Below are 25799 nucleotides of genomic sequence, written 5' to 3'. Positions count from 1 at the left end.
ATAATGATCATTTAACAAACCAACCTCCAAAACTTATGCTCTGGCTATGGATGTTCTATTTATCTAAAACTATTTGTTTATGAATAGGTATAATTCACCTATACCTCTCAATTAGCAGATGTCCTCATGATAACAACCCTGTGAACATATGCACAGTTCAGAAATAAAAGTCATTTAAGGGCAGGCGGCCGGTTAGCTCAGTTGGTTAAAAGTCATTTAAGGGCTGTCATAGAGGGCTCTGAGTGTAGTTTAACAGAATCAAATTTATAAAGGACATATGAAATTGTACACTTTTTTTGTATGTATTGCCGGGGCGGGGGGGGGGGGAGTGTTTATTAGTGTGAGGGTAACAATCTCTATAACGAAGGCAAAGGTTTGCAAAGTATGGTCTCGGGACCAGCATCAGCACATGGGAACTTGGAAGGAATGCCAGGGGTGAGGCCCCACACCAGACAATACTGATTCAGAAACTCTGGGGGCAGGGCCCAGCAATCTGTGTTTTCACAAGCCCTCAGATGCTTCTGTTGCTGCTAAAATTGAAGAACTAAGATACAAAAACCTAAACATGTAACATATATAACTGATGCTAAGTAACAGATATCTTAATGTTACAACTGTTACACTGGGTATTGAAAAAAGACTTACATTAGAAACTCTGGCTTTTTAGTGAAGTGGAAACATTTTCCTTGAAGCTATAAAATGTGAAGCTCATACTATTTTAAATATGTAATGAAATATTTTGCAATCTTTCAAAGAATTAGGAGCAATATCATTATTAAAGCTGCACATTGAGATAAATTTGAAATACACTTACTTGCAACTCATATAACTCATTGCTGTATCTTCCATATTCAACCATTCCCCCAAATACTAGTATTCTGGTACCATCACAGACAAATCCATGGGCAGCGCAACCTGGAGGGATGTCTCCTCTAACAGCAGGTAGGAACCACTGATTTGTAACTAGTTGCCAAAATAAAATTAAAACCAATTATAATAAACAGTTACCACAAACTATGAGTATTTGTATTTATCATCTGTATCAGTGGTTATTGGAGATTGGAGATGATTTTGCCCCCAGGAGCAAACTAAAAATGTGTAGCTGTCTAACTGGAGGGAGGGGAGAGATGCTAATGGCAACTAGTGGGTAGAGACTAGAGAAGCTGCCAAACACCTTACAATACACAGCGCGTGCTCTTACAACAAATAATTCTCTGGTTCAAAGTGGCAATACCGGTTGAAAAACCCTGATCTGTATAATTTAATTCTTACCAAAACCCTACTTGGTGAGTATCATCATCTCTATTTTACAAGTGAAAATCTGACATTTAAGTTTGGTAACTTTAGCGATGACCCTGGGCAACTGGCAGAGCAAAATTCAAACCAGGTCTAACTTATTCTAAAGCCAGGATTTTTACACTATACCAAATTGTCAAGTAACTTTTAAACTATATATTAGAGTGCCAGGAGGAGGACAGGGTGAAAAAATGAAATTCCTCCTACGCCACTATTTTATTAACCTTAAAATGAACACTATGATTAAGTTATTTGGTCAAAGTCATTGATCATGACATAGACCCAAAATTCAGTAATTAGCCTTACACTATCCTCTTGATAGCCGGCACATTTACAAGTTGGGGAAAATGAAATTCCACCCTCCTTTCTATCCCGAGGCACTCAAAGGCAGGGCCTCGCCGGCCAGGGGCACTTGTGATTTGTAGCGGTGCTCAAGCTGACAGTCCTCTTTCCGAGAGCGCTGCACAGCCGAGCTTCAGCACACACACAACTATGCAGAGACAGGCGCCGGTCTCACCAACGAACCACTTCCCCGCCAGTTAAGAGGGTTACCAGTGGGGTAAAAATCTTGACTGCCACCTGCCAGATACGGGGTTGTATTTGGGGTGAAAGTACCAGGCCTTTCGTTTTCCCTCCTCACCACCCCTCAGCCCTCCCCCTGCCCCGATTCGTTTCCTCCTAAGGAAAGACCGCAGGCAAAGACGAGAATGGCCCGGAGCAGCTTGGGTTTGGAGCTGGTTTTGGTTTTTGACAGGGGAGGGATCTCGGACCCCCGGAGTGGGAAAGACTTAGGGAAGAGGCCCTGGCGGGTGGAAATGGTCTCTCTCTTGCCTACGTCCGCCCGCAGGGCTGGGGAGAGGGGTCCGGGAGCGCCTGCCTGAGGGCCGGCGCGCCCCGCTCCGGGCCCGGTTCTGCCCCGCGGGCCCTGGGGAAACGGAGCTGCCACCAAAGACACTGCGGAACCTCGGCCGCCCGTCCGAGCCACACTCCCAGCTGCCCGCCCGAAGATGCAGTGACCCGGCGGTGACAGCTGTCAGGGCCTCGGCCGCCGCCTCGCCTCCCCTCCCCCTCCGCGGCTCCCACAGGCGGGGCCGCAGAGCCGCCGCCGCGCCTACCCGTGTTGTAGACGTGCAGCTCGTCCGCGATGCCCTCGTTGCCCCCTCCAAAGATGATCATCAGCTCCCGGATGGCCACGGCCCGGTGTCCGTGCCGGGCGCGGGGGACCGGCCCCGTGAAGGAGGAAACCCGCCTCCAGTTGAGGAGGCTGGGAGCCGCCATCTTCCCAACCCCCGCCCCTCTGCCCACAATGCACCGCGCCCGCTCCGGCACCGCCGCTCCCGGGGGAGGGCGGGGACCCGCCTCCAGCTGTGCGCCGGGGGTGGGGGGGTCACGTGACCGCGGGCGTCCCGGGCGAGGCTGGAGGCCGGCGGAGAACCGAGGGGTCCCGGGAAGGGAGCCCCGCCCTCAGCCCCGGGCATAACGTCCGGGCCTGGCACCCTGGGCAACGGGCCTTGGGGTGTAAAGACATTCCTACCGACCGAGTCTCCCCTCCCCACCCAGGGCCCCCCGTTTTGTATTTGCGGGAGAAGGTACAGCGTTTTCCTTTATGGCCACTTTAATTGAGCATCTAGGATGTGCGGGCGAGTCAGACCCTTTGAACCGTTACAGCGCAACGGGGAGAAAAGCTCGCGCAGAGGTTCGAAGTGCCGGGAGCGCGGGGAGGAGAGAGGGAAGTTGGCCTCGGCCGGCGGGTGACGCGCGCGCCCAGGGCGCCCAGGCGTCGAGGATGCCCGCGAAGGCGGGAGGAGGGAGGCGCCGGCCGCGCGAGCGAGCGGCCGCGAGTGCGACGCCCCGGCCGAACCTGAGGACGCCGGGGGGAAGGTGGGAGCTAAGCCTGCTCAGGCACTTGAGGTTTTGTTGGGTGTCACGCGGAGAAGTTTAGCAACAGTTAGCCGCGAAAGGTTTTTTTGTTTCAGCAGGTGGGAAACTATCTGTAGGTTTCCGTTTTATTACTAGCTGACATTTGAAGGTCTTCCATGGCCAAACGCTGTCCTAATTGCCTTATGTGTATTAACTCATGATTCTCCCAACAATCCAGTAAAGTGGGTACTGTTATCTCCCTTTCGTGGATGGGGAAATGAGGCACAAAGAAGTAAAGTAATTCTCCCACCGACTCAGCAGAAGCAGATTGGGACCAGGATTCAAACGCAGGGCTTCTGATTCCATAGCCCCTTTTTCTAACAGCTATACAATAACTGAATTTGCTCACAGTCATATGTAACCCTATTAAGCCTGAGCTGCCTTATCATCTGGTCCTATAAAGAATCACACTCGAAGAGATACAATTCCAGAAGAAAAAAAAATTTTTGAAAGCAGTTTAAATCCCTACCTCACACTCTCAACAAGGTTACCAAAGGGGGAATACACACAACATACAGCAAATTTCCTAAAATTCCTTTTTCTTCATCTCTTACCATTAGCAATTTCTCTCCTACACCTGTATCATCCCCTCTCCTCCAACTCTCTCAGTCCTGAGCCTGCCTCTCCACCTCCTCATCCATCTAAACTTTCCTTTGAGAAGTGATTATCTTTTTAAAAGGAATTCTCCCTGTTCTTTCAGCTCCTGCTTCTCACGTTTTTCCTTTCACCGATTACCCCAATTTTACAATATGGTCAAAAAGAATTTGGGAAAGGAGGGGGAAGATGGCTGGAAACAAAGAAAGGAGTCTATGAATATTTATGTATTAATATTTTCTTTGTCACATACATAAATGTTTCTGTTACAAAGTATGTATCTGAAACAATACTGGGAAAGTATTGGGACAAAGCAATGAGCTTTTCATAGAACTTAAAATATTTAATAAGAACTGTACTTTTTTCTGAGAGGTTAGGGTTAAGATGTCCTAACTTTTATGAGTGATGCTGTAAGTAGATGGTAGGTGTGTGTGTGTGTGTATTTAATGCCATTATAGCAAAAGATGAAGGGCAAAATTGAAAGTTATAAACCCAATGTTGATATTCAAATTTTAAAAAAATCAAAACTGGTCTGTGATATGTGAAAGGCTGAAAATCCCTGAACTGGAGGAAAGAGGCAAAACATTACAAGAAAGGTGATTACAAGTCATAACTAATTGCTTAGATAAGGAGGTGCAGGACAATGGAGGAAGTGTGTATTCATTTCCTAGAACTGCTGTAACAAAATACCACAAACCATGTGGCTTGAAACAACAGAAATTTGTTGCCTCACAGTTCTGGAGGCTAGAAACCCAAAATTAAAGTGTCAGCAGGGCCACAATCCTTCTGAAAACTAGGGGAGAATGCTTCCTTGCCTCTTCCTGGCTTCTGGTGGTGGCCGTTGATCCTAGGCATTCCTTGGCTTATAGCTACATCTCCAAACTCTGCCTTCATCATCACACAGTATTGTCCCTGTGTATCTGTGTCTCTTCTCTGCTTATAAGTTCACAGTTACATCCTAATGACCTCATCTTGATTACACCTGCAAAGACCCTATGTTCACATATATTGGGCATTAGGATTTCAACATATCTTTTTGGGGAACACAATTCAATCCATGACAAAGTGCTTAATCCAATGGAAATGGTATTTTACCACAGCAGCTTTGGCTCAACTCTGCTTAATGAGGAGTTTAGAGTAGGTCCCTGATTCTCAAGAAAGCGACCTTCAATCTCTGAAACTCTAGGAATGGAAGTTAGTACCTAGGAGGAGAGTAGAAAGGGAAGAGTGAGGCAGAAGAGCACCTTGAAGAAGCCAACATTTACGAGGTAAAAACAGAAGGAGGCACTCATGAAGGAAACAGAATGAGGAGCCAGAGAGGTCAAAAGGGAAACGGGGCGAGGGTGAGAAGCCACAGGTGAAGGGAGTTTCACAAAGGCAGAAGTGGTTATCAAAGCCAAAAGCCATAGAGAGGTCAGATAAGAAAAAGACAAATAAGTGTCTGTTGGATTTGCAAATTAGGAGGTTATTAGTGGCCTAGATTAAAATACTCAAGTGGAGTGGGAGGAGGGAAGCCAGGGAAGATCAAAGAATGAATAACAAGTAAGGAAGTGCAGATAATGTGTATAGTCTACTTTTTACAGAGATTTCCCCATGAAAGGAAAGAAAACACAGTGGCTGGAGGGAGAGATGGATACAGGGCAAACTGCATTATTTTGCATGGCTGACATGAGCATGACTGTGGGCCCAGAAGAAAGATGCAGTTGAAAAGGAGAGACTGAAGGAGCAATAGAGATGTCTTAGTCAGTTTGGGCCGCTGTTAAAATACTATGGACTGGGGCTGGCTCAGTTGGTAGAGCATGTGACTCTTGGTCTCAGGGTTCAAGCCCCATGTGAGGTATAGAGATTACCTAAAAAAAATAAAATCTTTTTTAAAAAAAATACTACAGACAGGGTGGCTTATAAATAACAGAAATTTATTTCTCACAGTTCTGAAGGCTGGAAGTCCAAGATCAGAGTGCAGCATGGTCAGGTTCTGGTGAAGGCCCTCTTGCTGGTTGCAGGCTGCTGACTTCTCGCTGTATCCTTACATGGTGGAACGGGTGACTCTCTGAAGTCTGTTTTATAAGAGCACTAATCCGATTCATGAGGGGCTTCACCCTCATGACCTACACACCGAAATACCAAAGGTCCCACCTCCTAGTGTCATCACCTTGGGGGTGAGGATTTCAACATGTGAATTTGGGGAGGGGGCACAAACATTCATAGCAAGAGAATATGTCATTTGGAAATGCTTCTGTTATAAGTGGCAGAATATCCAACACAGTGGCTAAATGATAAGGCTGTTCATTATCTTGCATAAGAAATCTGGGGTTAGTTCAGTGGTGTCACAGTTCTGGTTAGTGGCTCTGAATTTCTCTTGGCCTTTCCTTTGTGGTCATAAGGTGGTTGTTTCAGCTCTGGGCATTGTGTCCTCTCATAACCATGCCCAAAGATAAAAAGCAGGAAGACAGCCAGGATGGGGAAATAGAACTCTCCTTTTACAGGGAGAAAAAGCATCTTGCCTAGAAGTCATCCAGCACACTTGCCTTGGGTTTCATTGGCCAGAACTAGGGCATTTGGTATATTAAGATTACATTCACTAGGTGCACCTGGGTGGCTCAGTCATTAAACATCTGCTTTTGGCTCAGGTCATGATCCCAGGCTCCTGGGATCGAGCCCCGCATCGGGCTCCCTGCTCAGTGGGAAGCCTGCTTCTCCCTCTCCCACTCCCCCTGCTTGTGTTCCCTCTCTCACTGTGTCTCTTTCTGTCAAATAAATAAAATCTTAAAAAAAAAAAAAAAGATTACATTCACTATACTCACGGAAATACCAAAAAAACAATGGCTTTAAAAGTGTTTATTTCTCCCATATAAATGAATTTTGGTCATAGCAGTCCAAAGCCGGCAGGCATGGCAGCTGTGTTTCACCAAAGTCCTCAGGAATTTGTAGACTTTCTGGATTGGAATTCCTCCTTCCAACTCATGGTCCAAGATGGCTGCCTCAGCTCTAGCTGTTGCATCTATATTCCAGCCAACAGGAGAGAGTAAGGGAAAGGAATGTTCCCTTCTCCAGAACACATTTTGGAATTATACATATTATTTCTGCTTACATCCCATAAGCCAATATTTAGTTACAAGGCCACAGTTAGTTGAAGAAAATCTGGGACATGTAGTTTTCATTTAGAATGGCCATGTTCCCAGCTAATGTTCAAGGCTCTGCTACAGAGAAAGAAGAAAACAGACATTGGGGTTTATCTTGCAGGAGGGTGGCTACAGGAGTCTGGGAAAGTAGTTGTTTTTGTTTGTTTGTTTGTCTGTTTTCAGCCTCAATAATGAGAAGCAGGCAAGGAAGAATAAAGTTGGAAATGAGAGTTGCTTGAGCTAACCTACTAGGCCTACCTTAGGGAGAATTGACACTTGATGGAGCAAGATCCTGAAGGATCAAGGAAGGGTGGATTCAGAAGTACACATGGATTTACATGTGTACTAGGGTTGAATATATTATGTTTCTATACCATAGATTATAGATTACATAAATATTTCTATTCTATAAGTGTATATAGAAAACAGAAAGCTCTAATGGATGGTGCTGCTCTAGCCATTCAGGATTCCATTAGAGAAGGTACCTTCATCTCTCACTACTTTTCCCCCTTCACTCTTGCTCCCCCATATCAAACACCCATCAGGTATCTGGATTTTCAACATAGCAAGAATTAAGGTCATGGGATTTAGAATTCAGTAGGTGTAGCCATTTACTAGCTGTGTAGTCTTGGTGAAATTATTTATCCTCTTGAGCCTCAGATTCTTTGTCTATAAGATGGGGATAATAATAGCATCTATTTCTTAGAGTTGTTTTAAAGACCAAATGAGATAATATATGTAAAGTACAGGCAGTCCTTGCTTTGCATAGTAGTGTAGTTCTCTTTTTTTTTTTTTTTTTTTTTTTGAGATTGATTTATTTATTTAGGAGGGGTGGGGAAGGGCAGAGGGAGAGAAACTTCAAGCAGACTACCCCTTTGAGCTTGGAGTTTGGAGCCTGTTGTGGGGCTTAATCCCACCACCCATGAGATCACGACCTGAACCAAAACCAAAAGTTAGACACCCAACTGACTGAGCCACCCAGGCGCCCCAGTAGTATAGTTCTCTAAAAATGACCACATGAGTTGCAAAGTGGTCTTAAATTTCAATGGGGAAAAATTACAATTGTGCTGTGAACTTTAAATATTTTTGTCAAAATATTTAAAACTCTTACTATTGGTTTTAAATGCCTAGGGAAGGGGTGCCTGGGTGGCTCAGTCAGTTAAGCATCTGCCTTCAGCTCAGGTCATGATCTCAGGGTCCTGGGATCGAGCCCCACATTAGGCTCCTTGCTAGACAGGGAGCCTAAGTCTCCCTCTCCCTCTGCCTCTGCCCCCTGCTTGTGCTCTCTCTCTGTCAAATAAATAAATAAAATCTTAAAAAAAAAAATAAATGCCTAGGGAAATGAAAAAATTAGTAGACCTAGTATTTATTTGCTATACTGTAATTTGAATCATTAGAAACATTGAGAATTAAATGTTTGGGGGTTTTTTTGGATTTTTTTGGTTTTTGTTTAAAACTTATCAAAAGTGGGGTACCTGGGTGGCTCAGTCAGTTAAGTGTCTGCCTTCAGCTCAGGTCATGATCTCAGGGTCCTGGAGTTGAGCCCCACATCAGGCTCCCTGCTTAGTGGGGAGCCTGCTTCTCCCTTTCCTTCTGCTCCCCCACTCCTACTCTCTCTCTCTTTCTCTCTCTCTCTATCTCAAATAAATAGATAAAATCTTAAAAAAAAAACTTTTCAAGAGTAGTTTGAGCAGTGCTTGCCTTTCTGCCATATAACTTACTGTACAGAGTGAGCATCTTTTCTGTGCCTTGACAAATTGTCATACTGCTTTCCAGGTTTAGATCAGCTTTCCATATTTTACTCTTTGCAATTTCAACGTCATGAAATATCTTTGAGAATTCCTTTAAGATGAATTTTTTTATTCACATCTCTTCCCTGGAAACATCTTCATCCTTTTCTGCACAACCACTTTCTGCATTTATGTCCATCAAGTCACCTTTACTAAATTCTTCGGGCTGCATGTCTAGAGTTCCATAGTGACAGTGTGATCCCACAGCCAGCCCTTTCTTCTATACCTCCATTTACCTTCGATTTGAACTTCACTCTGAAAATTACCACTTTTTGTTTCTTTGCTACCCTATTGTCTTTCTTGGCCAATTCTCTCTATTATCCATTTCTGTAAATATCACAAGAGTTTTGTAAATATCACCGGGAATTAAGGAGGCAACACAAGCTATAGATGCTTTGTCTGTACATAAACTGAGTAACAAATGTCCAGTGACCAATCACTGGCTGACTGTTAGGCAAGTGACATGATTGGTCACAGATCACAATTTGGATCTGTTATTTGCAGAGTAATTTCATGGATTAAAAAGTTAGCAGCAGAGTTTGTCCTTAGGCAAGTACTCACAGTTAATATACTGTGGTAACAGATATGAACTGTGAATTGGGCTGTTGAGCGCCTGATGAGCGCCTGATGTCATCGAACTAAGCCATGGAAACAGATTTGTGCTGTTGCCATGCAAAGCAAGGGCTATGCTGCTCTGTGTGATGCCTGGCAGGTAGTTAGCACTTAGTAAGCAGTAGACTGTTTTACTTGTATCATCTTTGTCATTTTCATTATATTACTACTGTTTCTACTCTTCCTTCTGAGCCACAGGCCACTGAGGAGTCAGCTGGAGAGAGAGGGGCTGGTGCTGGGAGGTGGCAGACAGTTCTGTGTTTTCAGCCAAGCGTGTAAATTACCGTGTCCAAGGGATACCTTAATCTCAACTGAGGATTGAGCCAAGGGCTTATTGGCAGAGGTCTGGGAAGGAGTTTTGGGGAGTGCCGGCAGGTGGGCAGGACTCAGCAGCAGAGAGGCGGGGCAGGCAGGGCTCCTGGGATGAAAGAAGCAGATGGTGTCTGAGAGGTCTTTCACAGATCACAGGGCTCCAGCCATGGGTCTTGGCTAGAGCTGTGGCCAGGGCATGATGGGGGCAGCTGGCAAGAGCAAGCCAGGACTCTAGGCCAGGTAGAGCCTACACCAGTTACCAGAACAGGGAACTGGTACATGAGTCAAGGAAGAAAAATACTCAGTGAGAACGATGGTCTCCAGGTCGAGAGTCAGGTGCAAGCACAATTGCTACAGCCTAGGGGGTAGCAGAGAAGAGCCCAGAGCACCTCCGCTCGGGGCGAGAAGGTGACCCATCGTTGAGCCCCATCTGGAAAAGGAGAGGGAATGGAGACTCCTCGAGTTACACTTCCTGCCCCACGTGGGTGACCTTGGAGCCCAGCCCAGGGAGATGGGGCGATAATCGATAATCGAGGCTGTCAGCCTGACCCAATGTAGTGATTCACTGCTCCTATACAAAGCTTCTTCCTTCCTTTCAGTCCGTTTATCAGCCTTAATAGATTTTATCTAGGACCTTATCTACAAAGCAGTACACTCAGCCAAGGCAGGCCCATTGGGTAAGAAGGAATGATGAACATTTGACTCTCAACTAATAAAAAATAAACACAGAATAATAATGACTCAGATACACACCGTGTCAGCTAATGATACCACAAATACAAGATGCCTATAAATCCCATAGGACTGCATTCAGGCATGTAACTGAAACCTGACCAAAGTGACATACCCATGCAATGGTTTGTTTTCTTCATGTGGTTAGATGTTTCAGATCACTTAGTGCGGGGCTGCTCTGGTGACTCCCAGGGCCAGGAGGGACTTTGGCTCCTCCCATGTTCTTGCTCTGTCCTCCCTAACATGTGCAGGGCTGCTGAATCAGACAGATGAATGAGTCAGATGGTAAACTTGGGGTCATTAGCCCCCTGTCCCCTTAGTGTGGGTCAACACCGGCTGCTCCTCTTGGGTAGCCCTGTCCATTCAGCTACTTTCCCACTCCTAGTAACTCCTCCCATGCCTTACCCTTCAGGGTTACAGGTGGTCATACCTCCCTGCAGTTGCTAACACCACCTTATTGCGACACTCGTAACCATGTTTCCTTAATACAGACCTTTTCAAATAGTGCCTTTTTGCAGAGTCGCCACCATTAGCCTTTTGGAGTGAGCCGTCCGTATCCTGCCAGGACCCTGACCGATTTAATACCATAATCTGTGCGTAGCTGGTGTGGCCATATGCAGCAGCACAGTGTGGCCCTTTCAGCCCCAGAGCTGCAAGATGGATAGTCTACCTCCAGGCATCAAGGTTGGATTTCAGACAGGAAGAAATGGCAAAAGGCACCAAACGGCTCTTTGCCAGGAAAACAATAGCTTTTTAGGAAGTGACAGACAGCAGGAGGTGAGTATTTGTAACTGGACCATTGCTGCCTCCAAATGAAAGAGTGTTTCTAGTTCAAGGGAAGAAGCAGAGAGGGGTATTAAGTAGGCTACTGGCAGTGTTTGCAACAGCATATCACTCTTTTGGACTTTTTAAGAAAAAGTTACAAATAGCTTACTGTTATAAGTCCTTTCCTTAGTTCATACTTTGAACTAGGGGTGTCTTCATCTGACAGTAAAAATACAGTAGTCCCCCCTTATCTGCAGTTGTGCTTTCTCAGCTTTCTGTTACCCTCTGTCAACAGAGTCGGGAAGTGGATAATCCCCCTTGTGATGCTGGATGGGCATCCTTCACGTCACTTCGTCCACCTCGTCTCATCACGTAGGCATTTTGTCATCTCACATCATCACAAGAAGGTGAGTACAATGAGATCTTTTGAGAGAGAGAAAGAGAAAGAAAGACCACATTCATATAGGTTTTATTTCAGTATATTGTTGTGTTGTATTTTATCGTTATTGTTGTCTAATATGTAAATTACACTTTATTATTGGTATATATGTGTAGCAAAAAAACATAGTATATATAGGGTTTTGGAACTATCCATGGTTTCAGGCACCCACTGGGGGTCTGGGAGTAGACTCTCCACAGACAAGGGGAGATAACTGTGATAACTTCCATGTATTGAGCCCTTACTGAATGCTTTACATGAATGATATCTTCTAACCCTCACCAGGAGGTTCCCCACTCTATAGCTGTGGAAACCACAGGTGAGTGGTTTTGAGTGATGTGTTCAGTATAATGTCTGAGCTAACAGTTGGGTGTGTCTGTCTGTCCCCAGAGCCCATGCTGGTAGCCACTGTACTTCTCAGAGTGTCCCTTAAAACCTGCATCTCTTTGTGTTCTCATTTCTTCCCCAGGGAAGAGCGTGTGCGCACAATGTGGAAATCTAGGTCATAGGTAATAAGCCTCTTGCATCCTTAGAACATGGCCCAGGGCGCCTGGGTGGCTCAGTTGGTTTCACAACTGCCTTCAGCCCAGGTCGTGATCCTGGAGTGCCAGGACTGAGTCTTGCATCGGGCTCCCTGCTCAGCAGGGAGTCTGCTTCTCCCTCTGGCCCTGCCTCCCCATGCTCTCTCTCTCATTCTCTCTCTCAAATAAATAAAAAAAATCTTAAAAAAAAAAAAAAAGAACATGGCCCCCTAGAAATAAAGGAGAGAGAATCCCAAGTTGGAGATAGTAGGGCAATGAGCAGAGGGATTTGGGTCCAGATGGAAGCCAATATGAATAGCAAGCAGAGCCTATGAAAACAACAGAATTCTTATTTCAATTATGAGCCCCCTCTGGGGTACTTTGGTTGTCATACTCTCTGAACCTACTTAGCCACCAGCTCTCACACTGGGTCAGGCATTCTGCTAAGTGGATGAGAGATGCAAAGGGAGAGAAAACCTGGTCTTTGGAGGAAACTGGAGTAAGCAGGAGTCAGCTTGGAGGGCTTCCCACCACAATGCTTTGGGACACATCTGACTGACTGTCCCACTGCTCCTGACAGCACATGATTCTGGAAGGACAGGAAATTGTTGATATTTTTGCTCATGTGAGGGCCATGAGGATTAGAACAGGAGTGCTCAGAGTGCACTCTGTGTTGCCGCTGGACCTTCTCACTTCCCGCAGGTGGTCCATGGATCAAATGGACCTGCTGCAACCAGAGATAAATACATGACAACTATGTCTGTTAGCTAAAACGTTGGGTGAAGTTGTGCTTTAAAACAGAGTATACCTCCTGGGAGTAAAGAGAAAAGAGGAATAGCATAATGTCAAGCCTGCTTCAAAGAAAAATGGCATATTTCCTGGATGGTATGAGGGCTTTAGGATAGGGGTATGTAAGGGAACACCGCCAGGGCAGCGGATAAGTCCATACGAACAGTGCCTGGATGCTAAAGGCCCGCCAAGTGAAGAATGCAAAAGCCCTGGATGCAGTTTCACCCTTAGAGTTGTAGCCAGAGATCCTAGTATTTGAAGCATGCCTCAAGTAAGAAACAGGTGAGAACTGCCGATGAGAATTCCAGTCTGGGCTTCATCACCAACTTGCTTTGGGAGCTTGGGACATTAGCATGCTCAAAGCCTCCATTTGCTGATCTGCAAATTGGGGCAAACAACATCTCTGTTGAACTTACTAATGAGAATGTTATGAGAAGAAAACGAAATAGAAGATGTGAAGATGCTTTGTCAGTGTTCAAAATTCTACACAAAGGGAAGCTATTCCAGATATTCCCACTCTCCAAGTTCAAGTCTGAAAAAAAAAAACCAAACAAACCCACTAAACCCTTTAGAGCTGCACTGTTCAATACAGTAGCCACTAGGCACACTGGCTGTTGAGCATTTAAAATGTGGCTAGTGCAACCGAGGAACTAGCTTTTAAATTTTACTTAGTATTAATGAATTTAAGTTGAAGAACTGATACTTGATTCATTATTGGAAAGCTTTTAAGTATGCTTGGAACAGCCTGAGTATGTGAACCTAATTTTTAAACTGCAAATTATATGAAATCTAAATACATATCACTCATTTCTGATGAAATTTAGTATTTGAATTGACATGTGCTATAAGCATAAGATACACACCAGACTTCAGACTTAATACAAAAAACAACGTATCATTACATGTTGAAATCATATTTTGTATATATTGGGTTAAATAAAATATATCATTAAAATTAATTTTACCTCTTTGTACTTCCCTTTTCCTTTTTCTTTTACTGCTCAGCCGAGTGCCTGGCACATGGTTACTCTCTTTCTCTCTCTTTTTAAAAGTTTGTTTATTGGGGCGCCTGGGTGGCTCAGTCGGTTGGGCATCTGCCTTCGGCTCAGGTCATGATCCCGGGGTCCTGGGATCGAGCCCCGCGTCGGGCTCCCTGCTCGGCGGGAAGCCTGCTTCTCCCTCTCCCACTCCCCCTGCTTGTGTTCCTGCTCTCGCTGTCTCTCTCTGTCAAATAAATAAATAAAATCTTTAAAAAAAAAAAAAAAGTTTATTTATTTATTTATTTATTTATTTAAGTAATCTCTACACCCAACATGGGGCTGAAACTCACGACCTGAACGCTCTTCCGACTGAGCCAGCCAGGTGCCCTGTCTTTGTACTTATCTTAAGGTGACTACTAGAAAATTTTAAATTACGGGGTGGCCTGCATTATATTCTATCGGGAAATGCCACTTAAAAAGAGCCGGTGAGTAGAGGGATCCTCATTTCCTTATAGGAGCTAAGGAGAGAGGTTGCAGAAATAAATTTTTTGATCCCAGGCAAAGTACTGGCACCATTTCCTGGGTTTCTGAGAATCAATAGCAGAAAGAGAACAGCCCAGAGCTGGGTGGGGTTGACTCCCTGCCTGATTCCTTTCCATGTTCAGGCTCAAAACACACCATCTTAAAAACTCCTATTGCTATCATTGCCTTGGTAAAATGAGACCATAGCTGTTAGCTGGGCTTTAATTTGGGGACCACAGCACTTTAATGACTGGGGGATTTCAGGAGAAACTTGTGGCTAATTTGAGATTCTGAAAATCAGTATGAACTTCTTTTTTCCACTTCTGCTCTTTCAAAGTTTACCCTAGACCCAACGCATGGTGGAAATCCACCCTCCAAGCATTTGCTTTTCTCCGGTTTTGAATCTTTTCCTCCAGAGCTGCTTTGTTTTCGAAATGATTTGCATGCAGACTGCTGGAGGAGGATGCCAGAGGAAGTCTGGCCATGCGAGCCAGCCTGCCAAGCACATCTGGAAGTGGTTTCAGGGGCCGCCTCACCCCGGCAGCCAGCACAACGCCTGATTCCCAACTCTCCCAGCTGCTCCGCGCAGGAGTGGAAGAAACCCGAGCCTCTCCAAAGTCAACGCAAGCAAAGGGTGGGGGGGTGTTGGGGGCAGGGGGAGGAATACTCTCTTGGAAATGTAATATTGGCCTTGGGGCTCTCCAGCCCTTTGGGCTTTCCAATGGGATCTTAGAAGCAGCCGAAGCAGCGTGAAGGGCAGCAACCCCAAGCCAGCCAGGAGTTGAACACTCTGCCCTACAGCTCTTCTGGATCGAGGAGCCCAAAGCCCTGCCCTCACCATTCACCAGGTAAACAGAAATTGACGAGCAGTGTGGCAGTCTTTCCATTCTTCCCTGCCCGCCTGCAGCAGCCCTTTGTTTTGCTGTAGACTCAAGAATGTAAATCAGAAGTGGATTGTCCCACATGAACTTCGCCTTCAGGAGCTCCCAGCCAATGTTTGTAGCATGCCGCGGCAACCATTTTTCTTTTTTCCTTTTTTTTTTTTTTTTTTTTTGCCATTGCAGCAAATCCAGGATACTCTGTTTTTTACATGCTAGACTGCTTTTCCAGACCTGGGTTTAACTCTCCTGACCAGTGTGATTTACTATTTTCATCATACTTTAAGCATGGAAGTCATTGGTAAGCTAGGACGTAGATTAATGCAAGTATTTAAATGCAGGTACATTTCTGAGCCACAAAAGATTTAATTGAGCTGTGATTCATGTTTTCAGAACCTGAAAAAAAGACTCGGTAGTTGTGGAAATCTAAATGGGGCTTATAAATACAGTAGTTGTCGTGTTTGGGTTGAAAATGCTTTCTTAACATTCAAAAACTATTATGTTCACTTTAGGAGCAAATGTAGGACCTTGGATAAGCCTGATAGATAACTTATGATAGGAGTTAAGAAGGAATAGTTAACACAAGAGTAAAAAGAAGGAGAAGAAGAAAACATGCTATCTAAACATCTGGCCGTCCTGTGAGGGGGAAAAATCAGTCCTCTAGCTGTTTGGCTCCCTGTGTAGTCAGTTATCAAAGTGACATTGGTTGGTTGGTTTTGTCTTTTCCTCCAAATGGCTTCGTGTCGCATCTCCGTACGGAATCCTGTTTGTGCTTACCGCCCTCGGTCGAATGCAGGTACAAGTAGAGCAGGGCAGTGCGGTGGGGAGAACGTGGGTTCTGGGGCCAGATCACAGAGTTGAATCTATGCATTGCCACTTACAAGCTTTATAAGCTTTGACTCTGACTACTTACTTGTCTGTGCCTCTATTTCCTCATCTGTAAAATGGGAATGAAGTGACATCGTAGGTCTAAAGGACATAACACAGGATCTGCAGAGTAGGGAGGCCCCGGTAGTGCTGACGATGACCATGGTGATGATGGACGTGGCCACACATCCTGCGTGGGTGGCAGCCCCAGCCTTTGGCACATTGTTCCCTCTGATAGTCCAGTCCTCCAAGTGTTCCTCAGCTCCTCCCATGGTATTTCTCCAGGGCCCTGCTTCCTTCCTTCTTCCCTTCAAACACCTCTCTTTCTTTTTTCTTTCTTTTTTTTTTTTCCACCTGGCTCTTTTCATTTCTTCTTCATTTTCTTTCCTTACTGAGAGAAAGACATGCTCATTAAGCCACAGTTCACATAGTTTTCATTTCTAGTTCCCAGGGAGCATGATTCTAAATACTTATTTTATTTCAGCATTTCCCAAAGAATGTTCTAAAGAACATAGGCCCATGGGGAAAGTACGTTCTGTGAACCATATCACCCTCTGAGAGATCTCAAGGCATAATGGCATTTTAAAGGTCCTGAGAAGTCCCGCAGTAGAGAAATCTGCTTAAGGTTGTTTACCACCGAAGTTCCCAATTGACCCCAGAACTGTTTTATCACGTAACGTTGATTAACATTTCTCAGAGCACACTTTGTGTGCTGTTCTGGCCACATTTGTTTTCATTTTGGTTCCTCTTATAGACGTGCTATTTCACACCTCCCCTAGCCAACACCGAAGGGGAGGTAGTGTTCTTCCTTCCCTAGTTAAGGACATGAGATGAGCACCTGTGCCATAGTGGTATATAGAAAATCTGGCCTAAAGTGGACAGCTGGGATCAGCAGTTTTTCTGCAAAGGGCCAGATTGGTGGCTGTGCAAGCCATATGGTCTGTTTTGCACCTACTCAGATCTGCTGTTTAGTGTGAGATGAGCCAGAGACCAAACGTCAAAGAATAAACCTGGCTATGTTCCAATAAAACTTTATTACAAAAATGGGCAGGATTTGATGCAGGGCCCATAGTTTGTTGACACCTGCTGTGAAACCATTTTGCGAAAGAATACTTCATTCCAACACAGGAGAAAGCAGAACAGGTCCTCCACAAAACGAAGACTCCCTCATCTGGCTTCTCTGTCCTGTGTATTTTGGAGGATCTTGAGTAAACCATTCATGCTAGAGCAAAAAGTAAAAAGGCCAGAGATGTTTTGTGAGAGACCAAATTCCCGAGTCCTGATTTTGTCCTTCTTTCTCCTTTCTTCAGGTGAACGCATGCTCTTGTCCTGTTCATGACTCTTAGCTCGCGTGGTTTAAGATGAAGTGCTCTGTAAAATGTTTTATGCATGTGCGAACTGCAGGGTGCAAGTCTTATGGAGGGAAGTTAAATCACAGAGTTTATGTCAGTTGCTTGACACAATGATTGCAATCAGCAATGGAAAGTGGTTGGCTACAGTATCTGTTAAGATGGTTAAGAATGAGAACTCAGAGCCAGACTGCCTGGGTGGGAATCTCTGCCACTCATTAATTGTCACCCTCCCTGAACTTTTAGTTTCCTCCTTGGTAAATCAGGGATAGTAACTTTATGGGTTGTTGTGAGGATTAAATTAGTGAATGTATGTAAAGGTCATAAAACAATGCCTGGCACATAGAAATTGCTATGTGTTACCTGTTATTATTATAGGCTATTTAATTGAATCAGCAGCACAGTCCCAATTACTGATTGGGTTTTGTAAATTGCCCAGGCTTGCATGGCTAAGAAATGGGGCAGAACCAGGATTGAAAGTCAGTTCTTTCTAATGACAAAGACCATGATATTTCCACTCAGGTACAGGCCCTGCCAGATTTAAGTCATTCAATAATATCTTTAAGGAGCCCCCTCTTAGGGAACCTGGGTGGCTTAGTTGGTTAAGCGTCTGCCTTTGGCTCAGATCATGATCCCGCAGGGTCCTGGGATTGAGCACCAGGTCCTGGGATTGAGCCCCATGTTGGGCTTCCTGCTCAGCAGGGAGTCTGCTTTTCCCTCTGCCTCTCCCTCTGCCTCTCCTCACTGGTTTGTGCTCTCTCTTTCACTAAAAAAAAAGGGGGGGGCACCTGGGTGGCTCGGTCGGTTAAGCGTCGCCTTCTGCTCAGGTCATGATCCTGGGGTCCTGGGACCAAGCCCCACGTCAGGCTCCCTGCTCAGCGGGAGCCTGCTTCTCCCTCTCCCACTCTCCCCTGCTTGTGTTCCCTCTCTCACTGTGTGTCTCCACCCAGGTGCCCCTGTACTTTTTTTTTTAAAGATTTTATTTATTTGCCAGAGAGAGAGAGCACAAGCAGAAGGAGTGGCAGGCTTGTGCTCCCTCTTGCTATCTCTGTCACTGTCTCTCTCTCTCAAATAAATAAATAAAATCTTAAAAAAAAAAAAAAGAGCCCCCTCTTTTATCTTTCATTCTGATTTCCAGTTCTTTCCTATTCCTCCTTACCTAAACCCATAGCAGACAGGATTAATCAATCAGAGCTCTTTCTTTACTTTTCTCTTTCTTTCTTTTTTAACCAACTGTGGTGATAGCTTTAGATTCCTTCTCAATTTAGCAATACCGAAAGCCCTTACCCACTGATTAGAGCTGGCAGGTAGACTAAAACTTAGGGGCTCTGATTTTTGAAATATTTTTCTGGAGTCCATGCCAATTTTGCCTTTTCTTCCAAGGCAGAGCTAAGTCGCTTAGCCACTGCCAGGTCTTAAAACATTCTTTCCAGATTTGGCCATAGGCCCGAACTCTTTGGCATCTGGTTAAACAGCTCCCTGTGTAAGGTCTTCAGGGGCCCATTTTCTAACTTAATGGTCACTTCTCAGGTCCAGACCTTTCTCTAAACTCTCCTTTTCTTCCTAGTCACAGGCCCCAGGACCTCAGCCTTTCTTCCGCTACTCTTTGAAGGTGCCACCCCCGCCCCGTGCCTTGCCTAGGGAATCTCTCTCTCCAACACTGCTGCAAGGCTCCATCCTTCTTCCTGTCTTGAAGACAAGCCCACGGGCTCTTCAGTGCCAAAGGCTTGGCTATTTACTACTGTGGAGAAACCATTGCACAGGAGTCACTCAGCCTAGGAAAGCTTACGAAAGTGCAAGGAACACAGTTCTGGGCCTTCTTGTTTTGATGAAAAAGAAAAAGGCTGATAAAAAGACCAGAGCCCTTTGCTTTTATTCCTGGAATAGATCCACAGTCCCCTCCTTCTGGCCTTTTTCCTGAGTAATGGTACACTGCCTCCTTTCTTCCTGGGATTGAGGAACAGAACAGGAGCCTCTTTCCCTTTCTTCCTTTCTCCTGTTTCTCATTTATTCATTCCACGCACATTTATTGAGGCACACAGGGGTGGGCAAGCCACAGTGCCTGTCCTCAGTCATCTCATGATTTAGGGGAGAAGACGGGCACACCCATAATATTAGAACAATGATCTGCGTGCAGGGATAGGAATAGGAATGGAGATCAGGGGAGCACCCAGGCAGGGTATCAGGTAAGATTTCCTGAAGGAGGTAATGCCTGAATTGAGTCTTGAAAGAACAAGTGACAGTTTACTGGGGAAAGAGCAGGGGTAAGGGCATTCCAGGCAGAAGGGACTGCATGAACCAAAGTTCAGAGGCAAGAAAGCATTTCTTCCCATGCAGGAACTGTGTTAAGCCACAAGATGCTCTCCCAGGCTCTGCCCCAAACATTCCCGTTTCTCTCCGCCCCAGGTCTCTGCCTCTTATTGTATGGGGTCTTAGGACATCCCCTGACTTCTTCCATCGGTTTTCTACCTCTTTACACCTCTGATTCCTCTACCAAATCCACATCATGAGCTCCTATCTAGGAGCTACAAACATTTCTCGAGCGCCTACTTAATCTATTAGTATGCGTTTGACTGCAAGTCCCAGAAACAGCAATTTACAGCAACTTACACAGGAAGTGCCACCGTCAGACAGGAGATGAAACTATAGAGAGGGAGAGGATGCCAAATCTTTCTAATGTCATATTTTTTAAAAAATTTAATAGAACAGGGCTTTCTTTTGGAAGTCCATGCTTCTCCAGGACTCCACTCTTGCCTTATATTCTGAAAGCTGCTCAGAAAGTTTCCTCTGAGAATCTGCTTCAGGAATTTCTCTCCTTGGCTCACCGCTGCTGTGCCTTGCAATCAGATGTGCCATTGACAGTTTCCTGGAGCCTCTTGTTTTGTCTTAAAGGGATTTTCAAGTTGGCGACATGCTGGACAGGGGAAAGATGAGCCCCCTTCTCGGACTAGCTAGCACTCTCTCTGCTTCTGGCATGATCTCAGTAGTTACAGTCACCGAGCACTCAGGGACAAGCAGACCAAACTTGACTGATGCTCCATCAGCACACAGTGCCATCTGTTACCTGGAGCCTGACTCCCTGCTTCCTGGGGTAGCCAGAATGGCCCTTGAAGACCTCCACCTCCTTGTGGTTAAAGAGCATGGGATTTGAAGTCAGAGAGCCCTCATTTCACATCCCTGCTCTGCCATTTAATAGCTGTGTGATTTTGAGCAAGTTGCTGAACTTCTCTGAGCCACAATTTCTCATGTGAAACCTGGGGATGGTGATATATCTGCCTGAAAAGTGTTGGAAGAATTAAAGAAGATGACAGACCTGGTCAGCATAGAGCTGGGTGCAAATTAAGCGTGCAATAAATGGTAGCTGGCCCTGCAAACCTCTCCCCATAGGTGCACACGATTCTTGCCACAGGGAATGTATTTATAAGGTCTATTGTTTGCAAGAAAATGTCATTTCAAAGCAATTTAAGGAAGAAAGGGGAATTGATTGGTTTGACTAATGGGGATGCCCAGGGTAGAACTGGCATCAGGGACTCAGTCTCAGATCCTTTTGCCTTCCCCTCATTATCTCCCGTGATGCTAGATGGCCTTCCTTCATGGAGTGGGGAAGAGGGGGCTTGTGGCCAGAGACCATTCTAAGCTTACATTATCTCAAAGAGTCAGCTGAATGCATATCATCTAAAATCGTAAGTGGATAAAAAGTACCCGAAATCAATATCCAAAGAGTCTTAAGTAACGTGCTGCTTTGACTCAATTGTCTCCCGGGTATAAGAGGGGAAGAGAAGGGGCTAGCACACATGTGCCCTAAGTCTAGAGCCTGGGGAAATAAAAGGGATGTTGTAGCTGGTTCTTTACAGTGAATTAAAGAGTTTCCTATTGAAGAGTTTCCCAAGATCACTGCCAACAAGTTCTCACAACCCTTGGATTCACGAGGGAGCCTTGGGGCGCTGTGATATCCCGGCCTTTCGTGCCTCCTGGCAGAGGCTCTCTCTGTCATGCTGCTGGTTTCTAAAGTTGAGTATTCCCTGTTGGCTGACTGCTAGCTCCAGTCAAATGTCAAGTTCAGAAGTTCCTTTGAAGGACCATAACAAAGAGGGATCAACTTAATTTTAAAATAAACTTTGGGTTTTCAAGATAAATTGTTATTTATTTTATTTTTTTTAATGGCCACACTCTTTCTTTTCTTTTTTAAAAAATATTTTATTTATTTGAGAGGAAGAGAGAGAGAGCAAGTGAGAGCACAATAGCAGGGGGAGGCAGAAACAGACTCCCAACTGACCAGGGAGATCAATGCAGGACCCCAGGATCATGACCAGAGCTGAAGGCAGACACTTAGCTGACTGAGCCACCCAGGCGTCCCCCCCCCCCTTTTTTTAAAGATTCTATTTATTTAGATAAGCTGTTTCTTATGAAGTTAAATACACATCTACCAAATGACCCCACCATCTGATTTCTAAGTATTTACCGTAGAGAACTGAAAACTTAAAATCACACAGAAACCTGTAAACAAGCGTTTACAGAAGGTTTATTCATAATCACAAAACACACAAAATAACTCAGATGTCCTTCAATAGGTGAATGGGTAAACTGTGGTACATCCATACAACAGAATACTACTCAATAAGGATAAAGGGAAAAACTATTGACACACTCAACAGCAAGTATGAATCCCAAATACATGATGCTAAGTGAAAGAAGAGAGTCTCTAAAGATTGTGTATTGCATGATCCCATTTATATGGCATTCTGGAAATGGCAAAACTATAGGGACAGAAAATAGATTGGTGTTTTCGAGAGCCTAGGGGTTGGGCAGGTTCTGCCTGCAAAAGGGTAGCACAAGAGAGTTCTTTGGAGCTGTTGGATTGTTCTCTATTCCATTTGTTGTACAAGAATTAGTATAAGATACAATAAATTCTTAGTACAATTAGTACAAGATACAATAAATTCTTAGTATAAAAATTTATGTGTGTGTTAAAATATATAGAATGATATAACCAAAAAAGTGAATTCTGCTATGTGTAAATATTGAAAATTCAACAAATCAAATTTTGAACTGATAATATGCCTTTAATAAATTACTTGTGTCACAGAAAGGAAGCCTATTTAAAAACACACACACACACACACACACACACACACACACACACCAGGTATACTGAAACACAATTTGTGTTTCTCTGGGTGAAGCAATCTTTCTAATTATGGAAGTTGGCAATATGAAATTTATGGAAATCCAGAAGACCACAAAGAAATCACCTTGTCAACATGTATCAAATGTCTTGGCAGAAAAATAGTTCTTATAGGCCAGTTCTTTATTCTCTGAAGAAGTGGTTGGCCTCTCCTGTTAAAAGATGTTGTCCCTGGAATATATCTGGTTGATAGGCCTCTTAGAATTTGCCCTGAATTTGTCTCATGCAAAGCCAAGGAGTCTGTGTAAGAAGTTGGCTTGGTAGCGTCTGTGTGTGTGTGTGTGTGTGTGTGTGTGTGTGTGTGTGTGTGTGAAAGTCTCCCTCTGTTTTGTGTCCTGGCCCCTTCTTTATCTTCTGTAATCTTCAATAGAGAGGCAGAGGACTTTTCAACGTCGGTCTACATGAAGCTGCACAGGTGGGCATTTTCACGATCTTTAACAGGTACAGCAGTCCAAAAGAGGAAATCTTATCCCAAAGCTGTCTCTGGCATCCCTCCAGCCTTCCTTGGAGGGCTTCCTTTTCCATTCACACTCCTCTCTCTGGCCGTCCCCCTGAAAGTCAGCCTGTCCCTCTCTGGTGTTTGCCTGGGCTTGGGGGCTCACCCTGCCTGTCACCTGGACTATCAGGTCATGAGCCGGGGCCTATGAAAACCCTCAGGAAAAATCTGACAAATCTTCCCAGAGCAGCAGTTTTTCTAGATGATAAAACAGTGAAAACATCATCTTGACCCAGATGGCAGTTGAGTCTCCCTAGCCCAGGGAGTCTAACCTTTAACCTGGGGTGCACAGACTGACGAAGTGTTCATGGATATATTTCACAGGATTTCATGTACTTAGATGCGAAAAAAAATCTTTTTTTTTTTCTTTTTAAAGAGGGAGGGAGAGAGAGAGCGCGCCTGCATGTGCAAGGCAGGGGTGGGGGTGGGGGTGGAGGCTGGGGGCGCAGAGGGAGAGAGAATCTCAAGCAGACTCCCTGCTGAGCAGGAAGCCCATGACCCTGAGATCATGACCTGAGCTGAAATCAAGAGCCAGTCACTTAACCGACTGGGCCACTTAGGTGCACCTAAAAAAATCTTCACTTTCATTAGCCTCGAACTGGAACTGGGCACTTCCTTTAATTGTGAATGTAGGCGACAAATCACAGAAGTTACTGTGCACCTGTGCCATCATCCCCTGTAGAAATCAGGTATTTTCCTATTACATTACAGTTGTTCAGGTATCTCACAGTTTTTCAAAGCTCATCACTACCTCAACTGACAGTAACTATTACACTTGCTAATAGTTGCTACTTAATAAAGAAATATATATATTATGTCACAAATTTGGGTTTTTTTTCTCCAATGTGCTGATGGCTTCTTTTTCTTTAAAATTCTGTAATTGGTTTTCTTTATAATACAATATATTTTTTAAGCTTTAAAAAATATTATTCTAGGGGCGCCTGGGTGGCTCAGTCATTAAGCGTCTGCCTTCGGCTCAGGTCATGATCCCAGGGTCCTGGGATGGAGCCCGCATTGGGCTCCCTGCTGCTCGGGAAGCCTGCTTCTCCCTCTCCCACTCCCCCTGCTTGTGTTCCCTCTCTCGCTGTCTCTCTCTGTCAAATAAATAAAATCTTTTTTAAAAAATTAAAAAAATAAAAAATATTATTCTAGAAAGAGGTCTATGGGTTTCAGCAGACTTTTGAGATTTATGTCTCAGAAAAGTTAAGATTTCTGCCAGCAGCCATAGATTTGGAGATTCAAGTAAAATGGACTCACCTTTCCCCCACCCAATATCCCCTTCAAAATTCCTGTGACTTCCTGATGGCTTACATTCCCTTATATTCAAAGTGTCCACAGAGCTTTGTCTTAGTTGCATCTCTCCCCCATTCTCCATGTCCAACAAGGACCCCCTTTCCTTGATTTCCCCCAAACCCATTGATACATGTCTTTAGATCCAAGGGGGGAAAGCAGTAGGGTGGGGATTAGAAGGTGCAGAGCATGGCAGAAGACTGTGGACTGAACATTGGGCCTCCCAAGAGTTCTTGAAAAGAACTCCCTGGGAGCCATCTGTCACAAGGAAAGACATTCTCATGAGCAAGTGGCAGCCCCTGCAATGGGATTTTTCTCCTCCTCACATAATGTTCTTGAGCTGCGGCCAACCCCAGGATTCCAATTCATCATTTACTTGGACCCATTTAACATGTTCGTGCTCTCATCCCTGCCCACCCCATCCATGCATGAAAGACTTTGACTTCATGATAACAGAGAGTTTTCTCTCTGAGGGGACCTCGGCTAGCAATGAAAGGAGTCATTATTTTTCCTCATTCTTGTACAGTTTACAGGAATCTGAAGTAATGCAAGAAACTTGTATTTTAGAGCTCATTATGGATGAGTTTGAGTGTTCACTCTCCTTTACCATCAGAATTTCTGTGGGAATGTTTGAAAACATTGCTTTGGGGACTTTAATGAAGGCAGACATGGATGGAAGGAGTTGCATGCATTTGAAATAAAATCTAAACTCCTTTACAGACAACACAGTTTGTCTTCAGTCTCATCTGGCCCGTCTCTTCTTTAGTCCACTCCATTCCAGCCACACTGAACTTCTTGCTGTGCTTAGAATACTCAGAGCTCTTTTTAGCCACAGGGCCTTTGCACCTGCTGTTTTCTTTCCTTTGCACTTTGCCGTTTCCTTCTGCATTCTCCCACTGGCTCTTGCTCTTCCTTCTGACCAAATGCCATCTCATCAGTGAGGCTTTTCCTGATTTCTCTTCCTGAAACGCTCCCCAACTCTGTTGATCTTTATCCCAGGACCTCTGTTTCCTTCATATCTCTTACCATAATCTAATTATTTTATTTGTTACTTTTTAATATCTGTTTTCCCCAGGATTAAAAGCCCCATGATGATAGGGACTGGGACTGATTTGTTCATTGGTGCATCCCTACTACATAGCACAGTGCTTGGCTTTCAGTAGAATCTCAATAAATACTCATGGAATGAATGATTGGATTTAGTGTAAGGTATAGTTCTGTTCCCAAAGGGGTCCCTGAGGATGTAAAAATTTCCTTGTCAAAGGAATGCAGTTATAATAGCAGAAAATATGCAGGGGGTTAATATTTTAGGTCAAGGAGACCTTCTTGTGTGACATTTC

At 44.7% G+C, this 25799-nt stretch overlaps 2 protein-coding genes across 9 annotated transcripts in view; one reads left to right on the top strand and one right to left on the bottom strand.

The window, feature by feature from the left end:
- HCFC2 (host cell factor C2) overlaps nt 1-2593 on the bottom strand; it is a 65012-nt gene extending 62419 nt beyond the window's left edge. For all 5 annotated transcript variants that reach the window (XM_036103605.2, XM_036103588.2, XM_036103611.2 and 2 more), the window contains exons 1-2: nt 2412-2593; nt 815-963 (exon numbers count right to left, since the gene is read on the bottom strand). In XM_036103605.2, coding sequence (XP_035959498.1) covers nt 815-963; nt 2412-2574 — 312 coding nt within the window. In that variant the 5' untranslated portion in view covers nt 2575-2593. The remainder of the gene's footprint in view (nt 1-814; nt 964-2411) is intronic.
- A 108-nt stretch (nt 2594-2701) lies between these two features.
- Nucleotides 2702-25799, top strand: part of GLT8D2 (glycosyltransferase 8 domain containing 2) — a 63752-nt gene continuing 40654 nt past the window's right edge. For 2 of the 4 annotated variants that reach the window (XM_036103686.2, XM_036103669.2), the window contains exon 1: nt 15040-15242. The gene's annotated coding sequence lies outside the window, so the exon portion shown is untranslated. Of the gene's footprint in view, nt 2886-5739; nt 5831-10883; nt 11156-11438; nt 11551-15039; nt 15243-15436; nt 15574-25799 lie in introns of those variants that run through there. The other 2 variants (XM_078076495.1, XM_036103677.2) reach the window with 2 other exon arrangements.

Source organism: Halichoerus grypus, chromosome 6, assembly GCF_964656455.1.
Source record: "Halichoerus grypus chromosome 6, mHalGry1.hap1.1, whole genome shotgun sequence".
NCBI lineage: Eukaryota > Metazoa > Chordata > Mammalia > Carnivora > Phocidae > Halichoerus > Halichoerus grypus.
Note: the sequence above shows the minus strand (reverse complement) of the source record. Positions and strands in the feature narration are given on the sequence as shown.